We start from the raw sequence: 27,569 nt of genomic DNA on the forward strand, positions 1-27,569 counted from the left end.
TGAGGAGACGTTTTTATTTATAACGTGTTCCCCGTGTTTTTCCCCCACTTATAAAGAATTGCTGCTGTGGGAAAAAAAAAAAAAAAATCCTGTCTTTATAAAGTAAATAGAATTAAAAATGTGTGCCATCAGTGCAGTATTAAAGATCCCCTCCAGGCTAGTTCAGAGATAGGGCCTACTTAAATACTGCTGTGAATAAGAATTTGTGTCTGATCTGTTTTTTCTACAAAAAAAAAAGTTCAATAGCCTGATAAAAAAATATATTAATGCCTCCGCCCTCATTTGAAAAATCCCAAATATATGAATATTTTTCATTTCAAAAGTTCAACTCCTGGATACAAGACATCTCCTATATAACCGTTAGACAACTCCCAATATACTGTACGTGCAAGGCGGGGTTTCAAGTTTCCACATCACACTTCTCTAAGTTGCCGATTGGACTGGTATTTGGTTCCAGATTTTAAAGTTTCATCACACACTGAGATTTTATTTTCATGTATATATGAGGTTCAGCTGACATATCATACACTTGTTATTGTAATCCACCCAACAGCCAAATATAAATTCTGTCACCCTTTTTATTTTTTAGCTTTTCCCAGAGTCATTAGAATGAGTTTCCCATTAGCGGGCAGTTAGCTGTTAAATCCAGTGCATACAGTGAGAGGCCTTATAGCTTTTTTCCTTGTAATATAGTCTAGAGCCCAAGTCTTACTGCACCAATCCAATACTAGAGGAACAGGTATGTGGGAACTTGAGTTACATAATACCCGAACTGAAGTTTGACTCCAGTTGCCATTGAATTAACTTGAATTTGTTCTCCTTTCTCATGAAGAACTCACCGTGAATTTTATTGAAGCGGCAGAGGGCCTTTGTGCACTGGAGGAGTCTAGAGAGCGGGGTTGAGACTAGATTAAAGTAGCACTCCTGTGATCTCAAGATCGTGGCATCAGTCTGGGATTACATGACGAAAGAGAAGACACTGAGTCAGCCTAAATCCACAGAAGAACTGTGGCTCCAGGTTTTGAAAAACCTACCTGCCAAGTACCTTGTGAAAACTGTGTGCAAGTGTACCCGGAGAATTAGAGCTTCTTTAAAGGTAAAGGGTGGTCACACCAAGTATTTATTTGCTAATTTTTTTCTGTTTACTGCACTTTGTATTAAAGTTAGGTATATAGATAGATAGATATAAAAAACTATTCATTATAAACCATTTATTATTTGTAGCCCCTGTTAACCCCACATTCCTCCCACTCTCTGTGCACAGTAGTTATACAGTTTTCTGTGCTTAACCTGCAAGAATATTACCTGGTCCCAGATTTGCTGTGGAGTAAATTGACTAAACACATTATTTTAGGAAAATGCAATGAGATAATGAAGGTCATAAAACTAAACAAAACTGATAGAGGGGCCCTTAAGATTTAGTTGTAAGGTGTGAAGGCCCTTATCAGGTCAGTTGATATTGGGATTTAACGATGAATACTCCGAAATGTATTCTCATATAAATAAGCACAAATCAGTTGACACCCAGTAAACCTGGGGCTTTTGGGGCCCCTGAAGTTCCTGGGCCTTAGGACAGTTGCCCGTTTTGCCTGTTTGTAATCCAGCCTTGCCTGCATAATATCGCCTCCTTTATTGCTGCTTCCTTCTTGTTAAAAATTAAAACCCACCGAATCCTTTCATTTCCTGTGAGCCCACTGTTGTGTGTTTTAGTCAAATCAAATTTGTCAGCGGCTGTTACTTGACATGTTAAACATTTTCTACAAGTTTTATTTGTTCACATTGATGCATCGCTGTTGGTCTGTCTGTCTCTCTCTCTCTCTCTCTCTCTCTCTCTCTCTCTCGCTCAACATTTTGCGTCGCTGTCGCGCCACCACGAAGACAGTAGGCGGGCTCTTTGTGGCGATAGGCCGTTGCTACGATACGCCCAAGATTGACAGCGCTCCGGTTTCCGGTTCATTCCGCCGTGCGCAGAAATTGCTAGTCACAGGAGCCACAATGGCGTTTGTAGTCTCTTCCAGATAGGGCTGTGGATGATACTAAATCCACTAGCATCGCCCTAAATACAGGCCTGGTTGATTCCCAGAGCCATTGATAATAAACTGGAACATCTACTGCACACGAAAATATTATGATTTCTAATCAGTATTGAATTTATAGAGGATAAAACCTACATTAAAGGGAACATGTAAACAGTACCAACCGGGTCAAGTTTTCATTTTGTTCGAGCGTCTTTTAATGAAGGCACTTGCTTGTTTCTGAATGCTAATACCGTAATTCTGTGGAATAAAAACACCTTTACTTAACTTGGCACCGGACAAGGACAGCTTTCACAAAGGGACTTTTTTCTTTTTTACGAGACAGCTCGCTAGCTGCCGAGCATTAGCTAGCGGTGCTAGCTAAATTGAGACGGAGACGACACCACAATGCTCCCATGTTTGGTTGGGATCTCTTCCATTCACTGACTAATTCAAAGTACAAACTTTACAGCACTGGAAAACCACGGTGGCATTTTTCTGCTTTGGTGAACTATGCGGGCGATCTCAATGGAATGAACTGGCGTTGAAGAGGACTGGACGTGAGCGGCCTGGTGTGTTTATTTTGTGTATTTTCTTTCCCTGTTTCTGCTTAGTAACACGTTTGTTTTGGCATTTGGAGTAGCTGCTGTTCTCTTGTGAATGAATTGCCTGGACCACCGAGGCCCAGTCGCAGGAGAGGTTCCGACGCCGGCGTGAGGGATGCCTGGGTCGGACCGACACCATGGGACCAAGAGGAAGCAGGAATCTAGCATTAGCGGTGTGCCACACCAGACCCAGGCCCCGACTCATACCTCTGCGGGAGACATGACGAGCAAAGACGGAAAGGTGCAGTTAAAATCTTCAATGTCCTCTTCCTCTTCAAAACGCAAACGGCATAAATCAACCAAACACAATCGGGAATCCTCGGCGGCACCGGGACCCGAAGATTTTACCCTCGGCGATACGGCGCCTCCTGGTGTCAACACGGTGAAGCCTCTGGTTGAGTATGATGATATCAGCTCCGACTCGGACACTTTCTCGGACCCACCGTCCTCAAGGCCTTCAGAGAGGGGGGTCGGGGACCGACTGGAGCCCTCGCCAGACTACGATAGAGACGATATCGGAAAAGAAGGTGGCGGTAGAGAGAACAGGGGGCACAGGCACACCCGAAAGAAGTCCAAGGACCCTAATAAAATTACAGAATCTGGGAATGGGGAACGTGGGTACAAGAAAAAGAGCAGCAAAGACCGCGAGAAAGGGAATGCTGGAAAGAGCAAGGAGAAGGCTGCCTCATCAGGCCCCTCAGCCAAACGCCAGGTCCAGCCAGAGGGTGACTCTAAACGTGGGGAGCTGATGCTTTCCTCCCAGGTACAGCCTGCAGCCAGTGTAGGTAGCACCACTTCCTCCACATCCTCATCTCGCAGCAAGGAGAGCAGCCGCTCAGGGAAGTCTCGCAAAGACAGGCAGCAGCGGAGAGAAGGCCGAGGGGAGGGCAGCCGCACCTCCTCCCAGAGGAGCCGGGCAGACAGAAGCCACCGGAAGTCCTCCAAGAGCCACAAGTCAAGCCCTAAGGGCAAGTCTTCAAGTAGGGGTAGCCCTCGCAGGAAGGGCAACACCTCTGCTCTGTCACCCAGTCCAAGAAGAGGGGCTGGCAGTGAGAGTCCACTAGGCAGTGGGTATGGGCAGCAGGGAGATGACAGCTATTCCAGGCGGAGGGTAGCTCAGCAAAGCCCCAGTCCCTATGGGGATATGTCTCGCCGCAGCAGACAGAGATCAGACAGCCCCTATGGCAGCAGACACAGGTCCTCCAGCTATGAGAGAGACAGCAGCCCCTACTCAAGGAGACGCTCCATCAGCCCTTATGGTACCCGCAGGTCCTCTAGCACCAGCCCCATGTCTCGGTGAGTATGTGCTGTGCGGCACCGTTAAAATCTTGGAAAACCTTTTGGACAACATGTTCTGAGAAGTTAGATAGCTTACACCCACAGTCACACACGTAGATAGGGAAAATATAGAGTGTCAGAGGCCATGTTGAGTGTTTCACAGAGCAGAAGACCAGTACAACTAGCAAGCCATATCTGGTAGTATTTTTGCAAAGTCCTGACCCACATCTTGACATTTTATGAATTGGGTTACTACTTATTGGGCTATTAAATCAAACAACGGTGAGCAACCTGCATTGTAAGTTTAAAGTCAGACAGACCAGGAAAATATCTACTGCTAAAAGTATGCTTACTGCAAGAGTCAGGATGTACTATATGATCTCCATGTGGAAATGTTCCCTTTCACCCAAAGACAAAAGCCTGAGAGTGAGAAAATGAGAGGATGGAGAAAATGCAAAAACAAGCATGTGATGGCTGATTTTATTTTTGCAGTGCAAAATGTCAGTAGGCCATGTAATCATAAGAGACATTTATGGTTACGTTTCAGTTGTGAACTAGATAGAAGCCACTTTTCTCTTCAAAAGCAAATTCAGTGCAGCTTTAAAAACCTGGCACTTGGTGGTGAGAACACTTCACTTTTTTTTTTTTTTTTTTTTTTTTACAGATAGTAAAACGTGTTAGATATCATGTATAATACAATGTTCATATTTCCCCACATCATACAAAGCCTGTCATTATTTCCAGTTGCTCTGTTTGGTTAAAGGAATAGCACTGGATGTTAGTTAAAATTTTACTGTACAGTGGACAGATTATTATTTATACCAGCAGAATGATAGAAAAAGTTTAGAAATGTCTTCAAAATTGCATAAATGTTCTTAATGAACTTTTCTGCATATTTAGAGTTTTCCTTTTATTTATTCTGGGAAAATAGCAGAATATCTGTATCAATTCAGTTCACTTTAAAGTTTTATGTGCTATCTATCCTTCAGTTTTAAGCAGACAGTTGTTTCACCGTTAGCACATATCAACATGCTTTGGTTTTCATTATGATGTGTTGAAGGGCCATTTTGTCTTGTGATGGAAGAGGTTGTTTCAGCAGACTACTCACTCTGTCACTTTTTTAAACATTTTCAGAAAGCAAGAAACAGGTTTTATCCAATTCTTTCTCCAGGAAGATGCAGTAGAATCTAAAATGTTTATGGAATAGCTCATGACATTTAAAAAAAAATGTATTTGTTTTATTTAGACGCTCAGGCCGCTCCAGGAGCCGCTCCCCTCTGCACTACTCTTCTTCTCGTCGCTCCTCCTCTCGTTCCCGTACTAAGAGGCATACTTCCTCTGGTGGAGCAGGGGCTAGTTCCCACAGCAGCCGGCCAGCTAGCCGCTCCCCTCCCTCCTCCCGCTTGCCACTTAACTCCAGCCTGGGAGCAGAGCTGAGCCGCAGGAAGAAGGAACGGCAGGCTGCCGAGGCGGCTGCTCGTGCCAGCGGTGGTGCCTCTTCTCCTCCGTCTGCACGTAAACCTGCAGGCTCCTCCTCCTCACGGCCCGCTAAAGCTGAAGCACCACAACCAGAAAGAGACTTGGCGGCAGCAGCAGATCCTCAGCCCCCACCACCTGCGCAATTACCCCAGGATGTTCAGAGTGAAGATCAGGTTATCGCGCCCCCTCCCTCTTCTTCCACCTCCTCTCCTGCACCACCTCCTCCTCAGCCCTCTCCTCCTGTGCCACCTGGATCAGCCACCCAGATTCCACCACTGCCACCTCACGCAGAAACAAGTATCCAGCCTCCTACACCCTCCACCACATCCCAGGCCAAATCGCCAGCTCCAGTTCCCACACGAAGCCCCGTCCGCCAGACCCCACTCCACAAGACGTCAACTCTGCCCCCCCTGCCTTTACCACCTTTACTGCTGGGAAACACTCAGGACAGGTGAGGACCCACAATAGGGACAAACACACAGTATGAGTCACAGTGCATTCTGGTTTCGAGATGTGGTGATCCTCTGTATGGAGTGAAAGTCACATAAACTTTTATGCGCATCTTAAATTAGGGCCACATTTGCCAGCAAACAGTACAAGCACATACATCAGAAGACACCACTCAAATTATTGCATTTTTGTATTATTATCCATTCATGTCAAAGAAAAATTAAGATATTTCAAGACAACACCTTAAACTATAGTAACTTCTGATGAGCAAATGTTCTTTTTTTCTGACTTTTTTTTAGTTGTTAGTGAATTAGGGTTATTGTAATGCTACAGAAAAGATAACAGCGCTCATCTGGATCGAAGTGATACAGTTGTGTCATCAGTTCCCTGTGATTGTTAAAACCTGTTTATGGGCACCCTGGTTACCCGTCTTTGACTCCGGTGCACAAGGTCGCGTTCACTTTCCTGCAAATACGCACTCGGTAGCTACAATGTTGACCTGCCATATTTGTGATTTAGTTCAAGTTCTCACATGAGTGATAAGCGTATTAATATTGTCAATGTACTTATATTCTGTGATTGGTACGATTTCCCTTTGGGCTTACTGTATCTCAACCCCTGTAAGGCAAACCCCTATGGTCGACATTACTAAAGAGAGAGTAAAAGACATCTAATAACTTTGAATCCAATTTGGAGAAATTCTGATGTACGATCAATGTAGATAACTCGATAGCCTATCTATTACATTGATTAGAGCTGATCACATGCACAAAGCTCCCGTGAATTTAAGCTCCAAAATTCACACTCTTCTCTGCCCTACCGCTGGAATTGCATGGTTTTCCCTGCACAGTTGCTTTACCACAAACGGTGAGCTGGGCAATAAGATGTTGATCTGGACGACACAATCAAGGACCGAACCTTTTTAAGTACATATCAGATTTCTGCTTCTCCTCTTTTTCTATAATCTATTACACTTTTGCCTAAAACTCTAAAACGTATTTTGCACCGTCAGTCCAAAGAAGTCCACCCCTCCTCAGAGGTCATCTAGGAAGGAGAAAGAAGTTCGTAGCCGGCCATCACTCATTGACCTTCCCTTACCACCCACCCTAGCCGGAGGTGACTCCTCACCCCCACAGTCCCCCATCCGCCAGGCTCCTCCGCTACCCCAGCCAGCCCTTAAGAAAAGACCAAAGTCAGTTTCTTTTATTACTCACTCACTTCCAGTCTTCGATTTGTTAATCCCACATTATGTCTAATCTGTTTTTCTTTTTGATGGTTTCCAGGATTTGCTGCCCGCGATATGGTGAGCGCAAACACACCCAGAGTGACTGGGGCAAACGCTGTGTAGATAAATTCGATATAATTGGCATCATAGGAGAAGGCACCTATGGCCAAGTGTACAAGGCAAAGGACAAAGACACCGGTAAGGGAATATTATCTGGACTTTTCTCACTATACTACTTACACATGTTTTGAATTTAAAGATATAGAGAGATTATTAATATGACTGGTTCTCTAAATGCCCAGGGGAGCTGGTGGCTCTGAAGAAAGTGCGTCTAGACAATGAAAAGGAGGGATTCCCAATCACAGCCATCAGAGAGATTAAGATCTTGCGGCAGCTCAAACACCGCAGTGTTGTCAACATGAAGGAGATTGTTACCGACAAGCAAGATGCACTTGACTTTAAAAAGGACAAAGGTAAGAAGGGTCAGAAAGTATCTGTCCTGACTTGGTAAAATGGAAAAATAATAGTAAGCCTATGGAGAGGAAAATTGCTGCTCCACTGCTTTCTGTCTGAAAGTTTCAGGCATGTTGTACTTCTGCCTATAATCTATCACATAGCAGAAATGTTTTCCATCAGCTGTCAAAGTTTAAACACCAGCTCTGACAACACTGATTAGGTTGCAGCCTAAACTGCAACATGTCTGAAAGAAGGGCCATCAAGGTGTGGATTTTCTTCCACTGCTGTTGTGGACATAGGCCAGGGCTGCAGTGGTAACCACGGGATGAATGATTACATTAAAATTGAGAAAAATTGAATAAGAAAAAAAAGAACATAAAAACACGTTGTAGTTGTTAGAGCCAAAAACATGACATTGTCCAAAGGACACTCAAACGCGAAAACACTTCTTAGCACAGATGTGACCGGTGCATCGCTACCCCACGTGTTACTCTGCATTATTTATTTGCTAGTGTTGATTTTTGCATTTGGTCCTTAACTTCTACATGAAACAAAACTGAGTGTAGATTTTGTTTTAATACAAAAAGTTAAATTCATGTACAGTTAAAAATATCAAACCATAGTAAACCTGAGATTAATTGAACCGAATTTGACTGTGTATGAGTGTGTGAATCACAGTGTGTATCCGTTTGTAGACCATGTTTAAAAATATGATTTGAATATTGAATATTCTGACAGGGATAGTTACGCCACTAATAGCTACATGTAATTGAGGACTTTGAATGATGGATGTAAAATAATCATTTGGTGATTACTTAAGTGTAATTAAAAAAAATACAGGCTTGTTTTACCCATTTTTTTTTTCACGAGCACTACTAATGTAAACATCTTTTGCAGTGTCAGAAAACATTTATGATAGTAGTAGTAGAACCCTTCTGGCTTACAGAGGAAAAAAATTATCCAGCTTACTCTTAATAGCATGTACTAATATAAAACAAGTAGAAACCAGGACTAATATGCTTATTGCAGTTGGTTTTGTCATTAGATGAAATCACTGTGGTCGCCGTGCTGCAGGAGTTTTCTGCCTCATGTGACTTAGTAATGATTTACCCTTTAGGTTGAACTTACATTGACATCACATTAATACTGTTGCTAGCTGTGCGCGCAGTAGGTCAACTGTTTATGTAAAACCACCATAGAGTACTCTTAACTTTCTGAGAAGCAAATGTGAAGCAAGGGTTACATTTTCTGAGCTGGTCAAAGTACAAAGCAACCCTCTTGTCACATGTCCACCTTTCTAGCCTCCAGACTCTAATGGTTTGTGTGTGAATAATTGTTGTTTGTTTTTAGGTGCTTTTTATCTGGTGTTTGAATACATGGACCACGACCTGATGGGGCTGCTGGAGTCGGGCCTGGTTCAGTTCTCCCAAGAGCACATCCGCAGCTTCATGCGCCAGCTGATGGAGGGCCTGGACTACTGCCACAAGAACAACTTCCTGCACAGAGACATCAAATGCTCCAACATACTGCTCAACAACAGGTAATTAACATGGACACCAGGAGTAAGATGAAGGAATGTACTTCATGAGGAGAATGCGTTGTGGTGCATGTGCTGTAGCAATTGTAGCAGTTGCAGGGGAATTTTGGTGCATCAATTGAAGTGGTTTGGTTTGCTTTTTGTGTTTGTTATTTTCGTAACTCTAATCCGCTCATGCAAATTAACATCATAAAAATATCAGCTTTAAAGTAGCATTTAGCCACCTTAACTATTTTGAGTTTGAACATTTCTGCAGACAGTTTAAATGCAGCTGCAAGCTGTAAATAAAGTAGAGTCGGGACCTAAAGGAGTCGAAGGGCAACTTTAATGATCAGACTGCAATTGTTTTGAGGTGCGTCAGCAGCAAAGCTAATTACAGTGCTGCTAATTTTATCGACCGCTTCAAATAACAGCAATGAAAGAGTACAGCAAGTTCTCACAGATGGTTTCTTAGTACAATTTTGCATCCAATCGGCAAACATTACAGGATGCATGAATAAACCGAGCTAAATGAGCTGCAAAAGCTAAGATGCTAATAAAAAAAAAAAAACAGATTGAGAGTTTTGCTTTTTAATAGAGCATTTAGAGCCGCACTGTAGTTAGCTTGCAGTTACTGCCCCACTATACAACTGCATTGTACAACTAACTGACACTCAGAGTTTGGACATATGCACTATATAACTGCTGAGTTTGGCCAGACACTTTATTGTTTTGGCTTTTACCTTCTCAGAGTGCCTTGTTCAACCTTTTTCAATCAGTTACAATATCAGTGAAGTGGTTCTGGTATTATCAGGTTATAGTAACCTGGATCAGACAATGGATTTCCCCCAGTAATAGCAAGTTTTATATTATATGCATTATATAATTTTGTGTTGTGCAAATTCAAACTACTTAATCAAAATAAACTGTCTTGCTTGGATGATGACTTGCATTTATTTGTGTCAGGGTTAGATGCTGTAGTTCTCAGTCATTTGTAATTGTTGAAAGGGCATGTTTTGTCATGCTTGGTGCTGTTGCTCCTAATCTCAGATTTCTTCTATCTTTGTTTCTTTGTTCAGAGGTCAGATCAAACTGGCTGACTTTGGTTTGGCCCGGCTTTACAATTCAGAGGAAAGGTAAGAAAAGAGTGTGGGTCATCTCTGTACATATTTGTGAAAGTATGCGATATACGGAGACCTCGTCTGCTTGAGACTGTATAGAGAATATCAGATCTGATTTTAAATGTAGGATTAAAAGTGTTTATGATGATTGAAGCAGTAATTAAACCTCATCATGAGCTTGGGTTTTTGGGCAATGGCTGCCCACTAGGTGGTGCTGTCTCTCCTTTGGAGAGGTCCCAGTTAGTTAAAGCTGAGATGTTTGTGTACTCGTTGGGCATAAATCCTCTGAATGTATGATGAGTCTCTCACTGCCTCCTCTCTTTCCTTGCCCCCAGTCGGCCGTACACTAATAAAGTAATCACACTATGGTACCGCCCCCCTGAACTGCTGCTGGGAGAGGAGAGATACTCTCCAGCCATTGATGTTTGGAGCTGCGGGTGAGTATATGACACTGTAGCAATCCTGGGTGTCCATTCACAGCTACTTTATTTCTTCTTTTACATACATACTAATCCTTTCTACAATTTCTCATGTAGTGTAGGCTTCATGAACTCAAGTATAAATAGTCTTTAAGCCTATGGATTGTTTGCCAATTGATTAATCGGGGAACAATAGGTTTCATATATGAATACATGCAGATGTGAGCATTTATTTGTTAGGTGAAGCAACCCTTCATTCACATGAGTTTAGCTGCTCCAACACGATCCCATTTTTTGAAAATGAGCATTAAATCTGACATTTTCATTCCTGTATCGCTTTATAAATCAATAATTGTAAATGGGAAAACATCCTAGCTGCACTGTTCGTTTTAAAGAAGTGATTCACAAATTGCTTTTTGCTAGAGTGCACGTCCTCCTACTCAGTATCCTCTTGATAGGTGAAAGCTTCCCACACACCATGGTAAACTGCACTTAGGTGTAGATACCACAGTTGATATGATTGGTGATATTTTTCATGGAATGCGAGGAAAACTTGACAGAAGAAATAAATAAATAGCAAATGAATTGAATATATTTTTCTTTCTGCAGTGTAAGAAAGTGTGTTAACAACACTTTAAGCAAACTGGATGTTTGCAGCACGCTGAGTTTATTTTCTTAATCCTGAGGCACTGTGAGCACCCATAGGCAAAGAGTTGATTTTCTCTTTACCTGTGTGCTGTGCCGCCTTTTTTTTGTTTTTTGTTTTAGCAGTATATAAGAAATAATAAAAGCTTAACAGTGACTCTGAACTTTTGCAATAGCCATAAATTTCCACACATCTCCTAGACTCTTTGTCCTTATCTGTGACTACTCATGTCAGAATTTGAAGTAAAAATCTTTCTCTTTGGATGTCTACTTCTGGAAAAATCACTTACTGAAGAACTACAGGATTTATTTAAAATTGCCTAAGATACATGGTGTACTCGTTGAAGTATACATTTTCTTAGTACCTCTACCCATTATCTGTCGTGGATCAGGTGTATTTTGGGAGAGCTGTTTACAAAGAAGCCCATCTTCCAGGCTAACCAGGAACTTCTACAGCTGGAGCTCATCAGGTAGGCTGACACAACATCTCAAGCAATAACTTCCAGTGCAGCTATCATACCCCTATTTCTTAACCACTAACCCCCTATCTCTATCCTTTCCTTCAGCCGTCTGTGTGGGAGTCCCTGTCCTGCTGTCTGGCCTGACGTCATTAAACTTCCCCTCTTCAACACCATGAAACCCAAGAAGCAGTACAGACGGCGACTACGGGAAGAGTTTGCCTTGTATGTTGCCATGCGGCACTTCCCCAAAGTAGCTGTGATCAACTCTTTGTCTGTTTCTGCAGTTGTAAAATCTCTCCCCCTCTGCACAGTTTACCTTCTCCTGCCCTGGACTTGCTGGACCGAATGCTGACCCTCGACCCTGCGCGACGCTGCTCATCAGAGCACGCTCTCAACAGTGACTTTCTGTGTGACGTGGAGCCCAGCAAGATGCCGCCACCAGAGTCAGTAGCTCGTGGCCTATGTCGTCACATTATCAGAATATCAAACTATCCACTAGAACACATAAAAATAACATACTATCTTTTAATCTAAATCTATATATGAATCTATATAGTATTAGATATATATTAGATTTGAAGATTGTGTAAAAATATTGTAAATGCACACTGTGAATACTTTTTGTTGCTTTGTCAATCTTGTCATTCCTGCCTTTCTGTTTGATTGCTGAAAGGTATATAAGTAATTTTTTTTTAAATTTGGTATGTTTGCCCAATCTGTCCCCAGTCTTCCTCACCATCAGGACTGCCACGAGCTGTGGAGTAAGAAGAGACGGCGTGCACGTCAGAGCGGAGTGCCCGAAGATGTGCCTGTGCCCAAAGTGCCCCGTAAAGATGCGACAGGGACCTCTAGCGGAGAGAACAGTCGGCCTCAAACCAGCCCAGCTGGAGCCCCGCCACCTCCGCCAGGAAAACCGCCCTCCGCAGCCAATTTAGAGAGTGAGTTGTCAGGTAACAGATACCTCTCACAAGTATTTTACCAGAAACACACTTGGACATAAGATATACTTGTATTAAATGTTTGCATATTATGCTTTTGCAATACAAGGTAAACATGAAAAATTTGCAGATTTGAATAACATTTAAGCCAAATATGAAATGTTCAAACTCATTTCATATCAGTATTATTTGTTTTTTATCGTTTGGGTATTTTATGCCTTTATTATATAGCAACAGTACAGAGACAGGAAATGAGGGAAAGAGAGACGGGGAATGACTTACAACAAAGGTCCCCGGCCGGATTTGAACCAGGGATGTTGCAGTTCATGGTCGGCATCCAAAACTATGGGGTCACCCCATCATGACAGCATTTTCTGATTGTCCTGTTAATACTTTTTAGCAAAAAAAAGCTACATCACGTTGACAGAGAAGGTGTGCAGTATACTGACATACAGTTGCGGTGCTTGGAAGTGAAAAGTAGTTTTGAATAATTTTTATTGGACTTATTTGTTTGCACATTACTGCATTTTTATAGTTTGAATTCTGGATGTATGAATGTGTGTACTCAGGCCTGGGAGCTGTTGCAGATCAGTTGAACCAGACAGAGTTGGCAGTGCTGCTTAACCTCCTCCAGGGACAGACGGACCTCAGCCTGCCCCAGGTAGCCCAGCTCCTCAACCTCTCCAATCCAGAGACTCTCAGCCAGTCGTTGTCTGCCCTCACTGAGGCCTCTGACCACCAGGGGGCTCAAGAGGACCAGGCCCAGCCCGCTGCTAGGTCCCAGCCCCCAGAGCCGCCTCCCGAACCCCAGGAGCTCTCTCCGACATCCGCAGACCCGCCACTCAGCCAGGAAGACCAGACCAACCTGCTGGCTCTCATTTTGGGTCAAATCATCAAGCCTCAAACCGAGGAGGAAGGCGATGAGAGCAATGGCGTCCAATCAGAGGAGGCACTAACGCGCGGTTCGTCCGCCTCTACTACTGATCGCAAGGGCAAGTCTGGGTTTAGTCTTTAGAGGGTGGAAAAGGGGCAACCAGGGTCAGGTGGAAATCACTGAGGACTGCAAGAATGAGGAGAGTGGGGAAGAGAACAAACAGAAGCTGACTGAGTTTTGGCACTCAAGATTCCTATATACTCTATCAAATTAATTACATTTTAGACTACCTGGTGAAATCAGCAAAATGAAAAATTAACCAAATTAATAGGGCTATTAGACTTATCATACATCCCCCTCCCCTTCCTTTATCCCTGACATTTCTAAAAAAAAAAAAACATACTCACGTTTGTCCCTTTACCACCTTACATACTAAAACACGCAAAAGAAAAACCTGGTGAAATGTCTGTCTAGTGTGTGTCTTCAGGCGACCCTGGTAACCGGTCAAAGGTTTGGCGCAAATGGACATCTCTTACTGGTATACTCAATAAACCAGAAGAAAGTGTAGTATTATTCATGAGTGAAAAGAGAGGTTCACACTGTATTGTTCCCCTCCACGTTTCTCCCTCTTCCTTGTTTATTCCTCACAGTCTTTGTTTCTGTATCTGTCCCATTTCCACATGTTTTTCTTCCTTACTTCATTTTCATTTTAAAGCAGGTGTCATGGATTCTTCACAGTAAAAGATGTTGCTTTAAACAGTCTGTAATGTCAGCCTTTTTATGAAGAAAGTCTAATAAATTATCAAGTGAAAAATAAATGTTTTGAATCTTTAGACCTCACCTGCATGTGTTTCTTTTAACTTTGGTTTGCCACACATTTTTTTTGTTTGTTTTTCAACTGTTCACTTTCAGTTATCAGTTCAAAAATGTGATTAGCAAGTTGAATAAAACTGTTCACTCTGCTGCTGACACTGGAATGGTAACAGTCCTGTTTTCTTCTGGTTGTTTATCCTGTCAAGGACTCTGAAACCCTGGCAGCTTTGGTTTGCCTTGCCCTGCTGTAGTTTAGGGGGAAAAAATACACTAACCTGGATGAGTAAACTTATCTGCTCTATGTAATACTTGAAGTTTTCCTACATAAGTCACTATTTCTTTTTATCCGGCTGTACAAGCCCTTCCTAATGTTCTCTCACATAGAAGACTTTCATTTAAAGCAGCTGCACACATTAGTGCATTTTTTTGGACTGGTTAGGTTTTGCATCAGTACACTGAAAAAGCAATCTTTTATTGTGTTTAATAAACGCTCAGACAGTGACGACCAGTCACTTGAAATAAAACAGTATTTTTTTACATTATCAACACTGAGATTTAATGTACCTGAAAAGGGGCGCACGGTTTATGTTCATATTTTTCAAGGCTAGACATAAAATTGTTTTTAGGTCTCATTATTTTTAGCATTTATTGTGCAGTATCTACACAATGACTGTAGGTTCACAAAGTCAACTGATTGCAACAGTTCTGACGGACATTTTATGTAAGCCTTTATAACTGTACTAAAATCTACCTCCATGTGAAGATGCACTTAGAGTGCTCTGCCCTCCCTCTTGTGGTGCAGGAAGGAATTTCAACATTGTGTAACTTAACGTCAGGCCTTTCTGACAAAAATGCACTTTTACTTTTCTTAATTGGAATTTAGGCATAGAAGATGACACATAAAATTACAGGTTAATGTAAAGAGGGTCCACATGTTGACATTAAACATCATATGCCAGATATGCCTTCATACCTAACATGTTGTCCTCTGTCCCGTTTTGCCCTTTCAGATGGTGCAGTGTCAAAAAGGAAACCGCTTGGTGACAACCAGTTGCCTCCATCTTGCGAGCAGCGTCCACCCTCTCCACCCGAGCCACCTCCATCAGCTCCTGTCCTTGGAAACACTCAGCAGGCTGGTTCGGAAACCCAACCTAGCCAGGACATCAGCCCTGCCGTGGCAGCTGCCTTGCTCCAGCTCATCTCTCAGCAGGACTCGGAAGCTGGGGCCTCTCAGCGCAGCAAGGACCCCTCTCCGGCTGTGGACGCTATGGCCCGGGGACAGCCCCCACCACCCTGGGTTGCAGACTCTCCTCCTAAATCCTCTGCCGCAGCTGAGGCCCAAGCAGGACTGGTGACTGCTGCTTCCACCACTGCAGCACAGTTCCCCAAGGACCAGGACCTCCGTTTTTCCCACGGAGCTGCCCGCTGACCCTCAGTCCCCCGGTGAGATAGACCCAGGTATCATGGGATGGCTCCAGCAATCCTGGCCTGAAGGGAAAGGCAGAGGGAGTGAGCAGGTAGTGATATTGAATCAAAGATTTTGAAAATGAATGTCTGAAAGAAAGATTGAGGGGCCTTTTCAGGTATGGTCATGAACATCACAGCCCTTTGAACAAGCTGTCATGTGTTGTTTAGGTGGGAGTGTTTGGACCTGGGGTTGGTCTGACCCTTAACAATCCAGTTAGGGACAGTCACCACCTGCGATCCCTTGCTCTTTCCTCTCCACACACGGTCTTGACTCGAATGAAGTTGAGCTTCCAAAGTGAGTGCCATGCAGCTGACGCTCACCTTTGAAAGCCGCTGTGATCTCCTTTTTTCCCCTAAACAAATGATTGTCGTGTCCACTGCAGTACGCACTTTTAACAAGGTAATCAGTGTTTTGGGGAATCAAGTCATTGTCCTCTACTCTGTGATGGAGTGGTGTCTAAACATAAGCTGAAGCTAAAATACTGTGTATGGGTAGATTTGAGGCAGTGAGCACACTGATAAGAACACTGGAGGACCTTGAGTTTCCCGTTGAACCTGACACGCTGGCTAGCTCCCCTGCTTTCAGCTTGTGCCTCCTTTTGTGACCCCGGCGACCCCTGAATGATCGTGGCCTAGTGGGGAAGTTTGGGTTAAGTTTCTGCTTTGGATGGTACCTACAACAGTGTACATCTGCAGGACTGCATTTTTTTTTTTTTTTTCCTCTCTTTAATTCTACCCAAAGGCTGTTCCATGATATATTCCATCTGTCATTAATCCAGCTGAACTGCAATGTCTTCTCAGCCCACCTAAAGATTTTCCTTCTTTTACATACAGCAAACCTCTATGTCGTAACAAACCTAAGCCTGTAGTGCTCATGTTAATGTCTGAAATCTGAAACATTTTGATGAACTGCTCCATAATATACAAGCTATCCTGCTAGTTGAAGTATAAAGCCACAAACATACACACACACACACTCAGAAACGGACTTTTCCAGCTTTAACCTGGTGGGCTCTGAAAGCCTCGTCTAATATGTCTGCTCCTCGCCTCCCTGCCAACTTGTGCAACAAAATTTTTTTTTCTTTTTTTGGTGCAATTATTTTCTACATAAGGAAAATGATACACGCTTAAAAAAAAAATAATGGTCCATGGTTCTGTTTCCATTTTTTGCTTTGGAAAAGGAAAGGGAGGACAAATGGTTTCATGTGTCTGTAAAAAAGAAAAAAATATTTTGTAATATGTGTTTTCTTGGTTCAGTTTATTAAAGGAAGTTATGCGACCAGTTGAATTGTCTCTCCTGGCATTTTTGGATGTTTCTATAAAGTGGCCACTAGATGGTAGGTATTCACTCATGCTGTAGCTCAAACTATAAAGTCCACACAGTTAGGTCTCTGCAAAGCCTGACTGAAGTTGGGAGCCACAGTATAAGCCAAGTTGCACATCAGGTTTCTAGTATTTCTTATTACTCTCATGATCTGGTAACTCACGTTTGCTCGTTTTCATTTTACAGGCTACTTGGACTAGAGACATTGCGAGCAAGGAAAATCATTGATCATACAAGAGGCACAGGTAAAATGATTAAAACTGAACTGAAAGCATACATAATTCATAATCAGGTGTGAAAGAAAACAACTAAATTATACACAATGACATATTGAACATGGGAAAGGTTTAATAAGGTCAGACACGTTGGAGTGTTTGTTTTGTTAGTTGTCAGTCTTGCTTAATCCTTTTGTATCCAAAGTGTATTTTTCCTTATTTGAAATGAGATTTTTGCCTGTTTATGCTTAAGGCCATAACATTTTGTCATTGTTGGTAATATGCAATCTGTTGTTTATCAGTTTTCTCTTATAACAGACTGGTAATTTGTCTGTTGTCATGGTTGGAAGTAAACAGTTGTTAAAAATCAAATTTGGATGTGGCCAAACTATATTTTACAAGAACACATGGTTGGAAGCTCACTTAAAACACTACAGATATGTGTGGCAGTTTAAGTGGAGTTTGATTTTCACAGTGAAATATAGTCGGTTTTATAATTAATTATTTCTTGTACACTGCCTAATATGTGAAGTATATGAGTTTGACCCAGTCAGGCAGTATATGAAATGCTCCCTATGAATCAGTCTTATTTATTTGTTGACTCCGTCACCACTTGGGTTGATCTCTTTATGAAGATTCTGACAGACAGACAGGGATCATAAACTGCAGATTGGCAAAGGCAGAAGCCTGCGAGGTTCGTGCAGATGGGCTGCGCGCGCGTACCTGCACGTGTGTGTTTGTGTCTGTGTGTGCTAGGACTGGCCTCATGCATACGCACACCAGTTCCCCACTTGGCAGGCTTACAGAGCCGCTTACCCCTGTGGCCCACCAAACAGCTGAGCCCTCTGGGTGAGAGATCCTTTCAGAGTGGAGGCGGTGGGAGGCTCACCTGCCCTCTAGCACAGGCCCAGTGTGAGCGAGATGAGACGCTGCACTGTTTTGTGTGCGAGCGTGCGCGTGTGTACGTGTATGTTTCTGTCTGATGCCTTCGCCCGCTGGGACTCCAAATAATAGCGAATGTGCCCGGAGGGAGTTTCCACGCGAGAAGTAGTGGGCAATACCAGTGCCAAGTCACAGAGACTAGACGAATAAATCAGGACTGAAGAGTGAAGAGAGGGAGGCGCATGAGGCTGTGCCATCAATCAGAAAGGCACCTTATGGGGAATGCCCATAAATGTGCCATGCTGCCTGTCTGAAGCACGTACTCACCATGGCAGACACTGGCGGCGGCGGCGGCGGCATTCAAAACGGAGCCTCCATTTTGGATGCTGTCGCTTAACTGTCAGCTGCAGTGATTTTGGTGGACTTCCAGACAAATAGAAAATTGATTGACAGTACATTTCAGGCAATTTATGCCAAATTTATTCATGAAAGTGTATTTTTGTATTGCTGCTTGGTCCAATTATCTCAGTCCCTGTGCAAGCGGATTGTTAGAGCACAAATTTGGAATCTACAATATAGTTTACCGCAATCTCAGCAGTTGGACATCCTCTCTTTACGATGGGAAATCTGGCAAATTTGAACAAATAGCGGCTCCGTCTGAAATTTTGCAAAATGAGTAACCCAGCTCTCACATCATACATCTGCCTAGACCCCGACTGACTACAAAGAGCAATTAGGAATGTGTATCCTTCTGCTTAAATACACACCACCCACGAGACAAAATGCTTATGACTCTGGAGCAAAGGAAATATGTCTCTGCCACCAGCCACTGTTGTCAGCAGACAGTTGCAGTTTATTTTCTGTTCAGTCTGAGTTGAAGCATCTGAAAGTGGATAGTGAACTTTCAGATGCTGCTTTCAAGTTCAAACTTTCTAAGCCAAAGTTTTCATTATCATTTTTCAACTTGCAACAGGGAAAAATGTAGGAGTCTATTTGAAACGCCCGGCAAATCAGTCTGTCTCAACTGGTGCTACATTTTAATTTGGCAGCAAACTCACTCAGGATGCAAAGACAAAAAGACGACAGCAAAACTGAGATGGAGAAGAGGAGATTGATGGACAAGCAAGGAGGGCAAACACTGAGTGGCTTTTGAAGAAAAAAGTAAGCAATTTAATCCCGCATTTTAATTTTCAGTGTAAGCAAACATTTGAGTCAGTCAAACATCGAAGGATATTTTACATATTTATACAGTATTTAGATACGGATCCAGAGTGAGATTTATTAACTCAAAACCACGTTAACATTCAAAACTGCACAGTTTGAGTGTGAGATGTCACCGATGCAGGCTTCCGCAGACAAAACATAACTATGGATTCTGCAGCTGAAGCACTCCATAAATTCCATCACTCATTTTTGTCGTTTTTACAAGTTACTGTGATAAATTTAGAAAATAGCCTCAGAATGAGTAAAAGTCTCTTAGTTAACTCTTTAAAACACGTTATGTACCTCTTGCTCTGAATGCATGCATATGTGTGCGTCTGTCTTTTTACCAGCCTGCGTGCGTACGTGTGGCAGCTCCTTTGTGCAGTGTAAATCTGGGCCACTGTTGTCTCTCTGAGCCATGCTACGGTTTGATGTGGAGTTTGATGACTGAGACTGTTTGATCAGTGGCTATGTGTAAACTCAGTGAGGGGAGACTGGGGCTCCCAAAGTCCCACATCTAAGACACACACACACACACACACACACACACACACAGAGCGATCAGTAAAGACCAGCTAATGTAAAGCTTTTCTTTCACCCTTCTAATTGAGCTAGTTATCAACGTAGGAAAAAAATGTGAATTATGAATGTATCTTGGGTGGTGCAGCAAATTGTGCTGTCTTCGTCAGATCCCTTCTTCGTCTTCTATTAAACAAAATTTAATGTCAGTCATTTCGTTTATGGCTACATCTTTATTTATGAAATATTTGAAAATTGATTGACTTTTATCCCAGCAGTGATATATGCTTTACTGCTACAACAGCATGCTTTATTGATGCCATAACACCATCTCCATTTCTTCTCAGTTTATAGTTTTGTGAGAAACTGCTGTCACACACACACACTCATTATTTCTTGATTGCTCAACAGCAGTGGGATCAACCCAAGAGTTTTTAGGAGACCGTTGGATTGGCCAGATGATACAGATGTGTGTTAAATTTATGTAAAGTCCCTGGTGCCATGAAATCAGAATAATCACTCCTCTTGGTATAAATTCCTCCTGTAGAAAAGTCTTTGCTTTTATCTGCTCCATCAGTAATCAATAATGGAAAAGGCTCAAAAGGAAGAATACACTGACCTTAAAGAAAAAAACAAAAAAACAAATCTTTCTCCGACCTTTTTACCAGTTATCTTCACTTCAGCCAAAGACACATCACACTCTCTGCATGATGCTGCACTTCTGTGAACCAGAGTACTTCTGCAAGGTCTCAGCATCTCATTACTGATTCAGTTCAAAGAGCTTCACGAGCAAGGCAAGATTATTGTCTCTCTCGCTCTCTGTCTGCGTTGATGCTGCCACTTTAAGGGCAGAGGGGCTGCTGGGAAAGCAGTCAGCGAGGGTGGTGCAAGAGGAGGAGGAGGGTGGTGGTGGTGGTGGTGGGTGGTGGTGGGGAAAGGGGCGTCGGGGGGGGGGGGGGTGGACGGGCCCTGCAGGACCATTTGTGCTGAAGCTCATTTGCGCAGCGACACTTAATTGGCTACAACAATTAATTAATGTGTTGGAAAGTTGGCACAAAAAGTTCATTTAAGAGGGTTTTAATAAGCAATTAGAGGAAAAGCAGCGAAGAGGGGGAATTACTGGAGAGGAGAGAGAAAATCAGAAATGGAGCGAACGTCTGGCCACTAGGAGTGTGTGCGTCCCACTCTAGCTGGGTGATGTGCTTTGTCTCTTTCACTGACCCTTCAGGTTTGAAGAGCTGATGAATGATTAGGTGTCATTATAATGCCATTATATCTCTTTCTGAGGCTCTTACTGCTCTTCATAAGTGGACTTGAAACCCATGATGCCCTTATATTGTACACATATCAACCCCGGTGGCCCCTCCTGCCCCTCCCTTCCCTACCTCTTGTCCCAGCGCCCAGTGTAAAATATCGCATGACTAATGAGCGGAGCAGGTTGGAATCCTGGGGAAGATGTCCTTGGAAGACGAATGCATTTTCAGCAGAATAATTAACTTAATTAACAAATTCACATGCATATTCATCAGCCTATTAATGTCTGCTACGCGCTGCTTGATGAGCAATGCAATAATAACCGTTTCATTTGCATATTTGCGTTTGCACTCACACCCTTCTCCAAATAATTAAAAAAGGACACCGAGTGTAGGAAACTCAAAAGACAAGCTAGTCGCTCGGCCTCACGCTGTGTCTTGCAGGCACTTTCCACCTACAGCACACACAATTACACAGAGATATCTATCTCTGGAGTGTGTTTCCGTCTCTGCTGTTCAGCTGCTGCATGCCAGTTTAACTTAAACAAGACTGGAAGTGTGTGTGACACTCACTCCCTCTCTCTCCCTCTATCTCCCTCTCACTGCCTGCAACCTCTAGCCTGCTTCCAAGAATCACTGCATTTCCCTTTCTGCTTCCTCTCTTACTGCTGCTAACTCCGTCTCTCCTTCCTGTTTGCCCCTCTCTCTCCTCATGTTATTTATTCATCCCTATCACACTCGTCTTTAATTTATTTATTTCCCTTTTGAAGTTTGGCTCGTCTGCCTGTCAGTGTATGTATGTTTTGCTGGAGAACTTGTATGCATGCGGCTGGTTGTGTGAGCACCGCTGACAGTTATGTTATTATGCCGTTTCGAAACCAAAGGAGCAGCTAGGAGGGATTGAAATAAACAAATAAATGTGAAATGTTCATGTCCTTTTACTTCCCTGATTTCTGTTTATGTTTTAATGGCTCATAGTGTGTGTTTTCTTTCACACCGGATTTGTATTCTGAGTAGCAGGGATGCTGTCTCTGTGTCTGTCAGCTGCTGTCAGTGATGAAATGTGTGCGTGTGTCAGGGAGTGAGTGTGTATTTCCTGGGAGGCTGTAAGCATCTCGGTCTTTCATCACTGTGTGTATTTGTGTTTCTCTCTTTGAATTCAACTTGTACTTTATCACTGATGTCCCTTGTATGTGTTTGTGAGTTCCTCTCCAATATTTCACATGACAGTGATGTAAAAGAGAAACGTGTGTGTTGCATTTAAACCGGATGAGGGGCGACTGTGTGGGTGTCTTTCATTGCCTTTTTTGGGGGGGCGGGCGGTGGCACCGGTGCATTCGTGAAACCAAGAATGTGTGTGCGTATGCGTGCTGCCAGCTTGTGTTCAGACAGCAGCAGTTTGTGGAGCGAGAATTAAAAGTAGGGAGAGATGCCAAGTGACTCCCTGGAGACAGATACAGGGGACAGAGAGAGAAGAAAGGGAAATAAAAAAGGATTTCACACACACACACACACACACAAAGTCACTTACACAAAGGAACCTGGCCTGGTAGATTGTCTGTCTGTTTTTCTCTGGTATCTCATGACGCGTATCTTCATCACAATAGCATGATGTGTTTCCTGACCTTAATCTAAATCTAACCTTAAACCTAAAACCAAGACTTAACCCTCCAACAGCCCTATGAAGACGTAAGGACAGACCAAAATGTCCCCACCCTCAAGGTCTAAAACTCAGAGATACAAAAAAATGAACACATACACACATTTGATTGAGACTTTTCTCTCACCTTATTCTCTGACTCCTTGTCCACTTTGTCCCTCTCTCTGTCTCTGTCTTTCTTCTCTGTCTCCCTTCTCTCTCGCTCTCCCAGCCTGGTGAGGTGACACCCTGTGTGCAGTGTGACACTGAGCCGTCACCTCCCACTCCCTGCATCACACCACTGCCCCCTGCTGGGCCAACCCCGTCATGGCACCCGGACACTCAGCCGGCCTCTCCTCCTCCGCTGGAATGAAAACGGGCAACAATGAAATAACTTTAAATTCTCTCACTCATTCACTTTAACTCTTACAAATGCAACTATGTTATTCTGTCTTTTTTCCTTTTTGTGTTTTTATATTTTATCTATTAATAAAAATCCCTCCTACAGGAATTTGTCAGAAGTGGCTCGTTATAGAAGCACCAAATAACAGGAAATTTAGGTGAGCAGTTCCTCCTCCTCTTGCCTCTTTGGCTTGTGACACCTTAAAGTACAGCTATGTCTACTTGCTACTTCTACTCAAAAATCTTGCTTATATCTGCAGGTTCAACCAAACAATCTCTTATTTCACAAGAAGTAAAGTAAAAAAAAGGTTTAAAAAAACAATATATATATATATATATATGTGTGTATGTGTACATGTTTGTATGTGTATATGTGTGTATGTGTACATGTTTGTATGTGTATATGTATGTGTGTACGTATATGTATGTATGTATGTGTGTACGTATATGTGTATGTATGTATGTGTGTACGTATATGTATGTATGTATGTATGTGTGTACGTATATGTATGTATATGTATGTATGTATATGTGTGTATACGTGTGTATATATATGTGTGTGTGTGTGTATGTGTATATATACGTGTGTGTGTGTATATGTGTGTGTATACGTGTGTGTGTATGTATACGTGTGTGTATATACGTGTATGTGTATATGTACGTGTATGTGTATATACGTGTATGTGTATATGTACGTGTATGTGTATACACGTGTATATATACGTATGTATGTGTATGTGTATGTATATATATATATATATATATATACACATATATGTGTGTGTGTATATACACAAAGCTTGGAATGAAGTGGACACAAGACCTACATGGTTTAAAGCTTTGATGTCAGTTTTTAATCTTTTATCATTAAAAACAAAGATCAAGGCAAAAAATTCGAGAAAGCTAAAAAAAAATGTCAGATTTCCTTTTGCTATATGGGATGAGGATCTCATGTAGACACAGCTTCATTCTAAGGGGTAACAAACCAAAAAGGTTCCGAACAACAACTCTAAGGGAACATTTTCAGTCATTAGTATGTTTCGCATGTCATTTAGGAGTAAAATCTAGTATATAAATCAGGTCTGCACGTTTTTTGTAGCACATTATTTTAATTACAGGGACTTTGGCACCTTCAAGCTGTCATGGAAACAACACAGTTGACTCTTAAAGCATGGTTAGTCGTTTTGCTGACTGAGGAAAGGAACAATCCAGTCTCACATCTGAATACCAGTGTGTCTGAGCGTGATATGTAGAGGTGAGTACTCATTGTCTCTCTAGTCATGCTCAGTTCCTTGTTTTTTGTACCTCTGTGCGCTTTTTGTTACCTGCGCGTCTTTTTGCCTTCTGAGCCACGAGGTATGTGTGTCCAGCTAGGCAGGCCAGTGGCGAGCAGGGACGGAGCGATTGAGATATAGAGCATTAGTTGGTGTCAGGAGTAAATTAGAGGCCAGATCTGTTTTCTAATCAGAGCACAAGCACCGTGTTAGAGGAATTAGGGCGACAGCTGCTGGGAGCTTTTTATTCCTCTCTCTCTCAGCCAGAGACAGGCAGACCCCAGCTCAGGGACCACCTCTTTACCACAGCCACCTGTCAACACCGGTGTGTGTATGTGTGTCTCTGTGTGTGTGTGTGTGTGTGTGTGTGTGTGTGTGTGTGTGTGTGTGTGTGTGTGTGTGTGTGCGTGTGTGCGCGCGCACATGCATGTTTCCCTCCCCCAATGACATGCACACTCTCAAACATACATGTGAGCACACATCTACTGCCATGCGAGCCTGCACACGTGTTTGCACTCAGACACTCAAACACACCGTCTGGTACATTGACCTCCCTCCATCTCTGAAATTAATGACAGTGCAGGTTCGGTGTGCATGCAGACATACGTGGTGTGTTTACGTTTTGCGGAAAGTGTGAAAGGCCCTTATGAGATATCAGATTTAGATAAGGTGGAGCGGTGGGCGGCCTTGCACATTTCTGTTTACTATGAGTCCCAGCGAGGGCCTTAACGCCGCATCGCCCCAGTCGTTCGGCACACCAGCTTTGCAAGTGCACAGACATTTTAAGACTTTGACGGAAGCATTGGTGGCAAACAAAATAAATGAAAACTACCCTTATTTGTTGGTTACACTCAAGAGACTACAGCACAAGATAAAATCAAGTGTAAAAGTATAAAACAATTTAAGCAAAGAATAAATAAGGCAAGGTTAAGGATAGTTAGACCCTGAAAAATTTTCATTCTTTTGGGTTTACTGTTAAATCACTTACATGTTCATTATTTGATAACGTAGCTGATTTAAAAAAAAAGATGATGACTGCTGAGTCTTAGGGTGATTGATGATACCAGGGATGAATAAATGGATGTCGTGAGCTGCTTGCACCGATTTTACCCAGCAGAGGTCTGTTGTGGGCAGGATTGTAGGCGGGTGAGAGGTGTGGGAGGTGGCACCGAGATTCACGCCGTGTCACACACTCGCCTCGGAAATGTCACCTCTTTTTTCAGATCGGCTGAATCCGCAGTGTGTGTGGATTGTGTTCAGATAATGTTGGGAATGGATTCGGGAAAACTGTTGATGAGATCATCGTGGCATGCGTTGACAGAATGACTTAATGGACTTTTAATTAAAACAGGTCCTTTTTATTTCTGTGGTAAAATTAGATAGAGGTAACACCTCTATACCATTTTCCAAACTCTTGTAGTGAAAGGATGCTCTCAGATTGAGCAGGACAGTTCTGTAGATAAAGTGGGACAGTATCATTTCATGAATTAACCCTATTATTTTGAATATGAGAAAAATGCCTAAAATATTAATTCATGTCAGTGAACAAAAAAATATTCAAATCACATTCCCCTTTTCCTCTAAAAAAACCAAAAAAAAACAAAAACCATTGACACCACTGTTCGTTGCATATGGAATATACTAGATTTTGCATGTTTGTACACGTCATGGGGAAACTTATTTGTCATTTGAGGGCACAAAGCTCCTTCTCTGCTCTGCTTCCTCTTAATTCAGGGGATTTTTTTCTTTCTGTGAGGTATGATGAAAACCTCTGTCTCTGGAGTGTGGATTTTTGGATATTACAATGCCTGTGACTCAAAATCTGACCACAAGACTTTGCCCTTCGCGTCTCCCTGATGCTTCCACTCTGTTTCCTCCTTTCATAGATTTATCTTACTCTCTTCTCTCTTTCTATACCTTTCCCCGATCCGTGACTGCAGTGTTTTGTGTAAGTCAGTGCAGATTTGAGCCACCACTTCCACGTTGAATGAATTTGATCATCTTGTTTGTAACAAAAATAATAGCAGCTCGTTTTTTTTTAGCGTGTATTCTGCTGTTTTTATTTCTCCTTTTGATTCCAGGAATGTCTCTTAAAAATTGAAACCACCTCCCTCCCCATTCTACTTCATCTGCCAGGTTGAGGGGGAGTGTAGAGATAAGAATATAATTTCCATCGAATTTTAACACACCAAAAACTTTACATCAATTTAAGAGGAACAGTTGGATTGTAAAACAATAATAGCAAGTTTGTTGGCCTTATTCTGAATCATTAAATCATGTTCTGCATTCTTACCAGTAATTCTGAGTAAAAAAAAAAACAGCATCACAACCACTACCATCACATCCCACCAAACATAAGCTGAAAGTCCAGTTAACCTTTAGCTATTACCACAATATCATTCATTGTGATTGGCTGTCATCTAAGTGTCCCACTCACCACACTAATACAAAACCATGTAGTGTGACTAGTAACTTAAATAATCCAGTCTCACAGTGAGAAACCTGGAGGAAGAATCGGGGTTCATAACGCATGTCTGTCTTTCTAACTTTGATTCAGGCGACAGTCTTGCGGCTTTGGGGGCTAATTTGCTATTGGCTGAAGTCTAATAGGGAAACACACGCACGTCCTCGTCCACACACAAACACAGTCCTCCTCTCACTCTTGCACATCCCACACATGTGCGCCGCCACACAGTGTCATAAATAGACAGACAGTGCCAATCTGATGCCTGGACGGCAGCCAGCTCTGCAGCAGCTCAGTAGTTAAATTATTAACACCAACTGGGAGAGAGACAAAGAGAGGAGCGGATCAGGCAGCTCAGCAGAGAGGAGATCTGGAGAGGAGAAAAGAGGAGGTGAATCAAGACAAGCTGAACATCAGAGGGGCTAAGGACGTGAGCGGTTTAGGTGGTGGAAGTGTGTAAAGATGACACGAGAGAAGAGAGAAACTCAGCAACCATTCAAAGTATAAAAATGTCTCTGATTTTCAACAGGGTGGGAAATTTTGGGATGAATACAGAAAACAAGAGGATCTTGGTGTGTGTGTGTGTGTGTGAGGAAGGTAGAGAGGTGGATGTTGAGGTTTTTCATGGATGG

At 42.6% G+C, this 27,569-nt stretch overlaps 1 protein-coding gene across 6 annotated transcripts; it reads left to right on the forward strand.

Annotated features, from left to right (window-relative positions):
- Positions 1-1,892: 1,892 nt before the first annotated feature.
- On the forward strand, positions 1,893-24,425 carry cdk12 (cyclin-dependent kinase 12). Of its 6 annotated transcripts, XR_005706614.1 has the most exons (18): positions 1,893-3,916; positions 5,145-5,828; positions 6,840-7,019; positions 7,111-7,250; positions 7,355-7,525; positions 8,859-9,048; positions 10,104-10,160; positions 10,481-10,582; positions 11,602-11,679; positions 11,776-11,892; positions 11,982-12,113; positions 12,397-12,620; positions 13,178-13,600; positions 15,306-15,812; positions 17,273-17,331; positions 19,233-19,344; positions 23,030-23,357; positions 24,318-24,425. XR_005706614.1 is itself a non-coding variant. In XM_040120286.1 (15 exons), exons 2-15 carry the CDS (start codon positions 2,736-2,738, stop codon positions 15,722-15,724), a joined length of 4,098 nt encoding a protein of 1,365 aa, XP_039976220.1. In that variant the 5' UTR covers positions 1,893-2,587; positions 2,659-2,735; the 3' UTR covers positions 15,725-17,036. The 6 variants fall into 6 exon arrangements, 5 of the variants coding, with proteins under 5 accessions (XP_039976220.1, XP_039976211.1, XP_039976199.1 ...); XM_040120286.1 differs by lacking the exons at positions 17,273-17,331; positions 19,233-19,344; positions 23,030-23,357; positions 24,318-24,425 and having other exon boundaries at positions 1,893-2,587; positions 2,659-3,916; positions 15,306-17,036; XM_040120277.1 differs by lacking the exons at positions 17,273-17,331; positions 19,233-19,344; positions 23,030-23,357; positions 24,318-24,425 and having other exon boundaries at positions 1,893-2,575; positions 2,659-3,916; positions 15,306-17,036.
- Positions 24,426-27,569: the final 3,144 nt, after the last annotated feature.

This window comes from Xiphias gladius, chromosome 3, assembly GCF_016859285.1.
Source record: "Xiphias gladius isolate SHS-SW01 ecotype Sanya breed wild chromosome 3, ASM1685928v1, whole genome shotgun sequence".
NCBI classification, from domain to species: Eukaryota; Metazoa; Chordata; class Actinopteri; order Istiophoriformes; family Xiphiidae; genus Xiphias; species Xiphias gladius.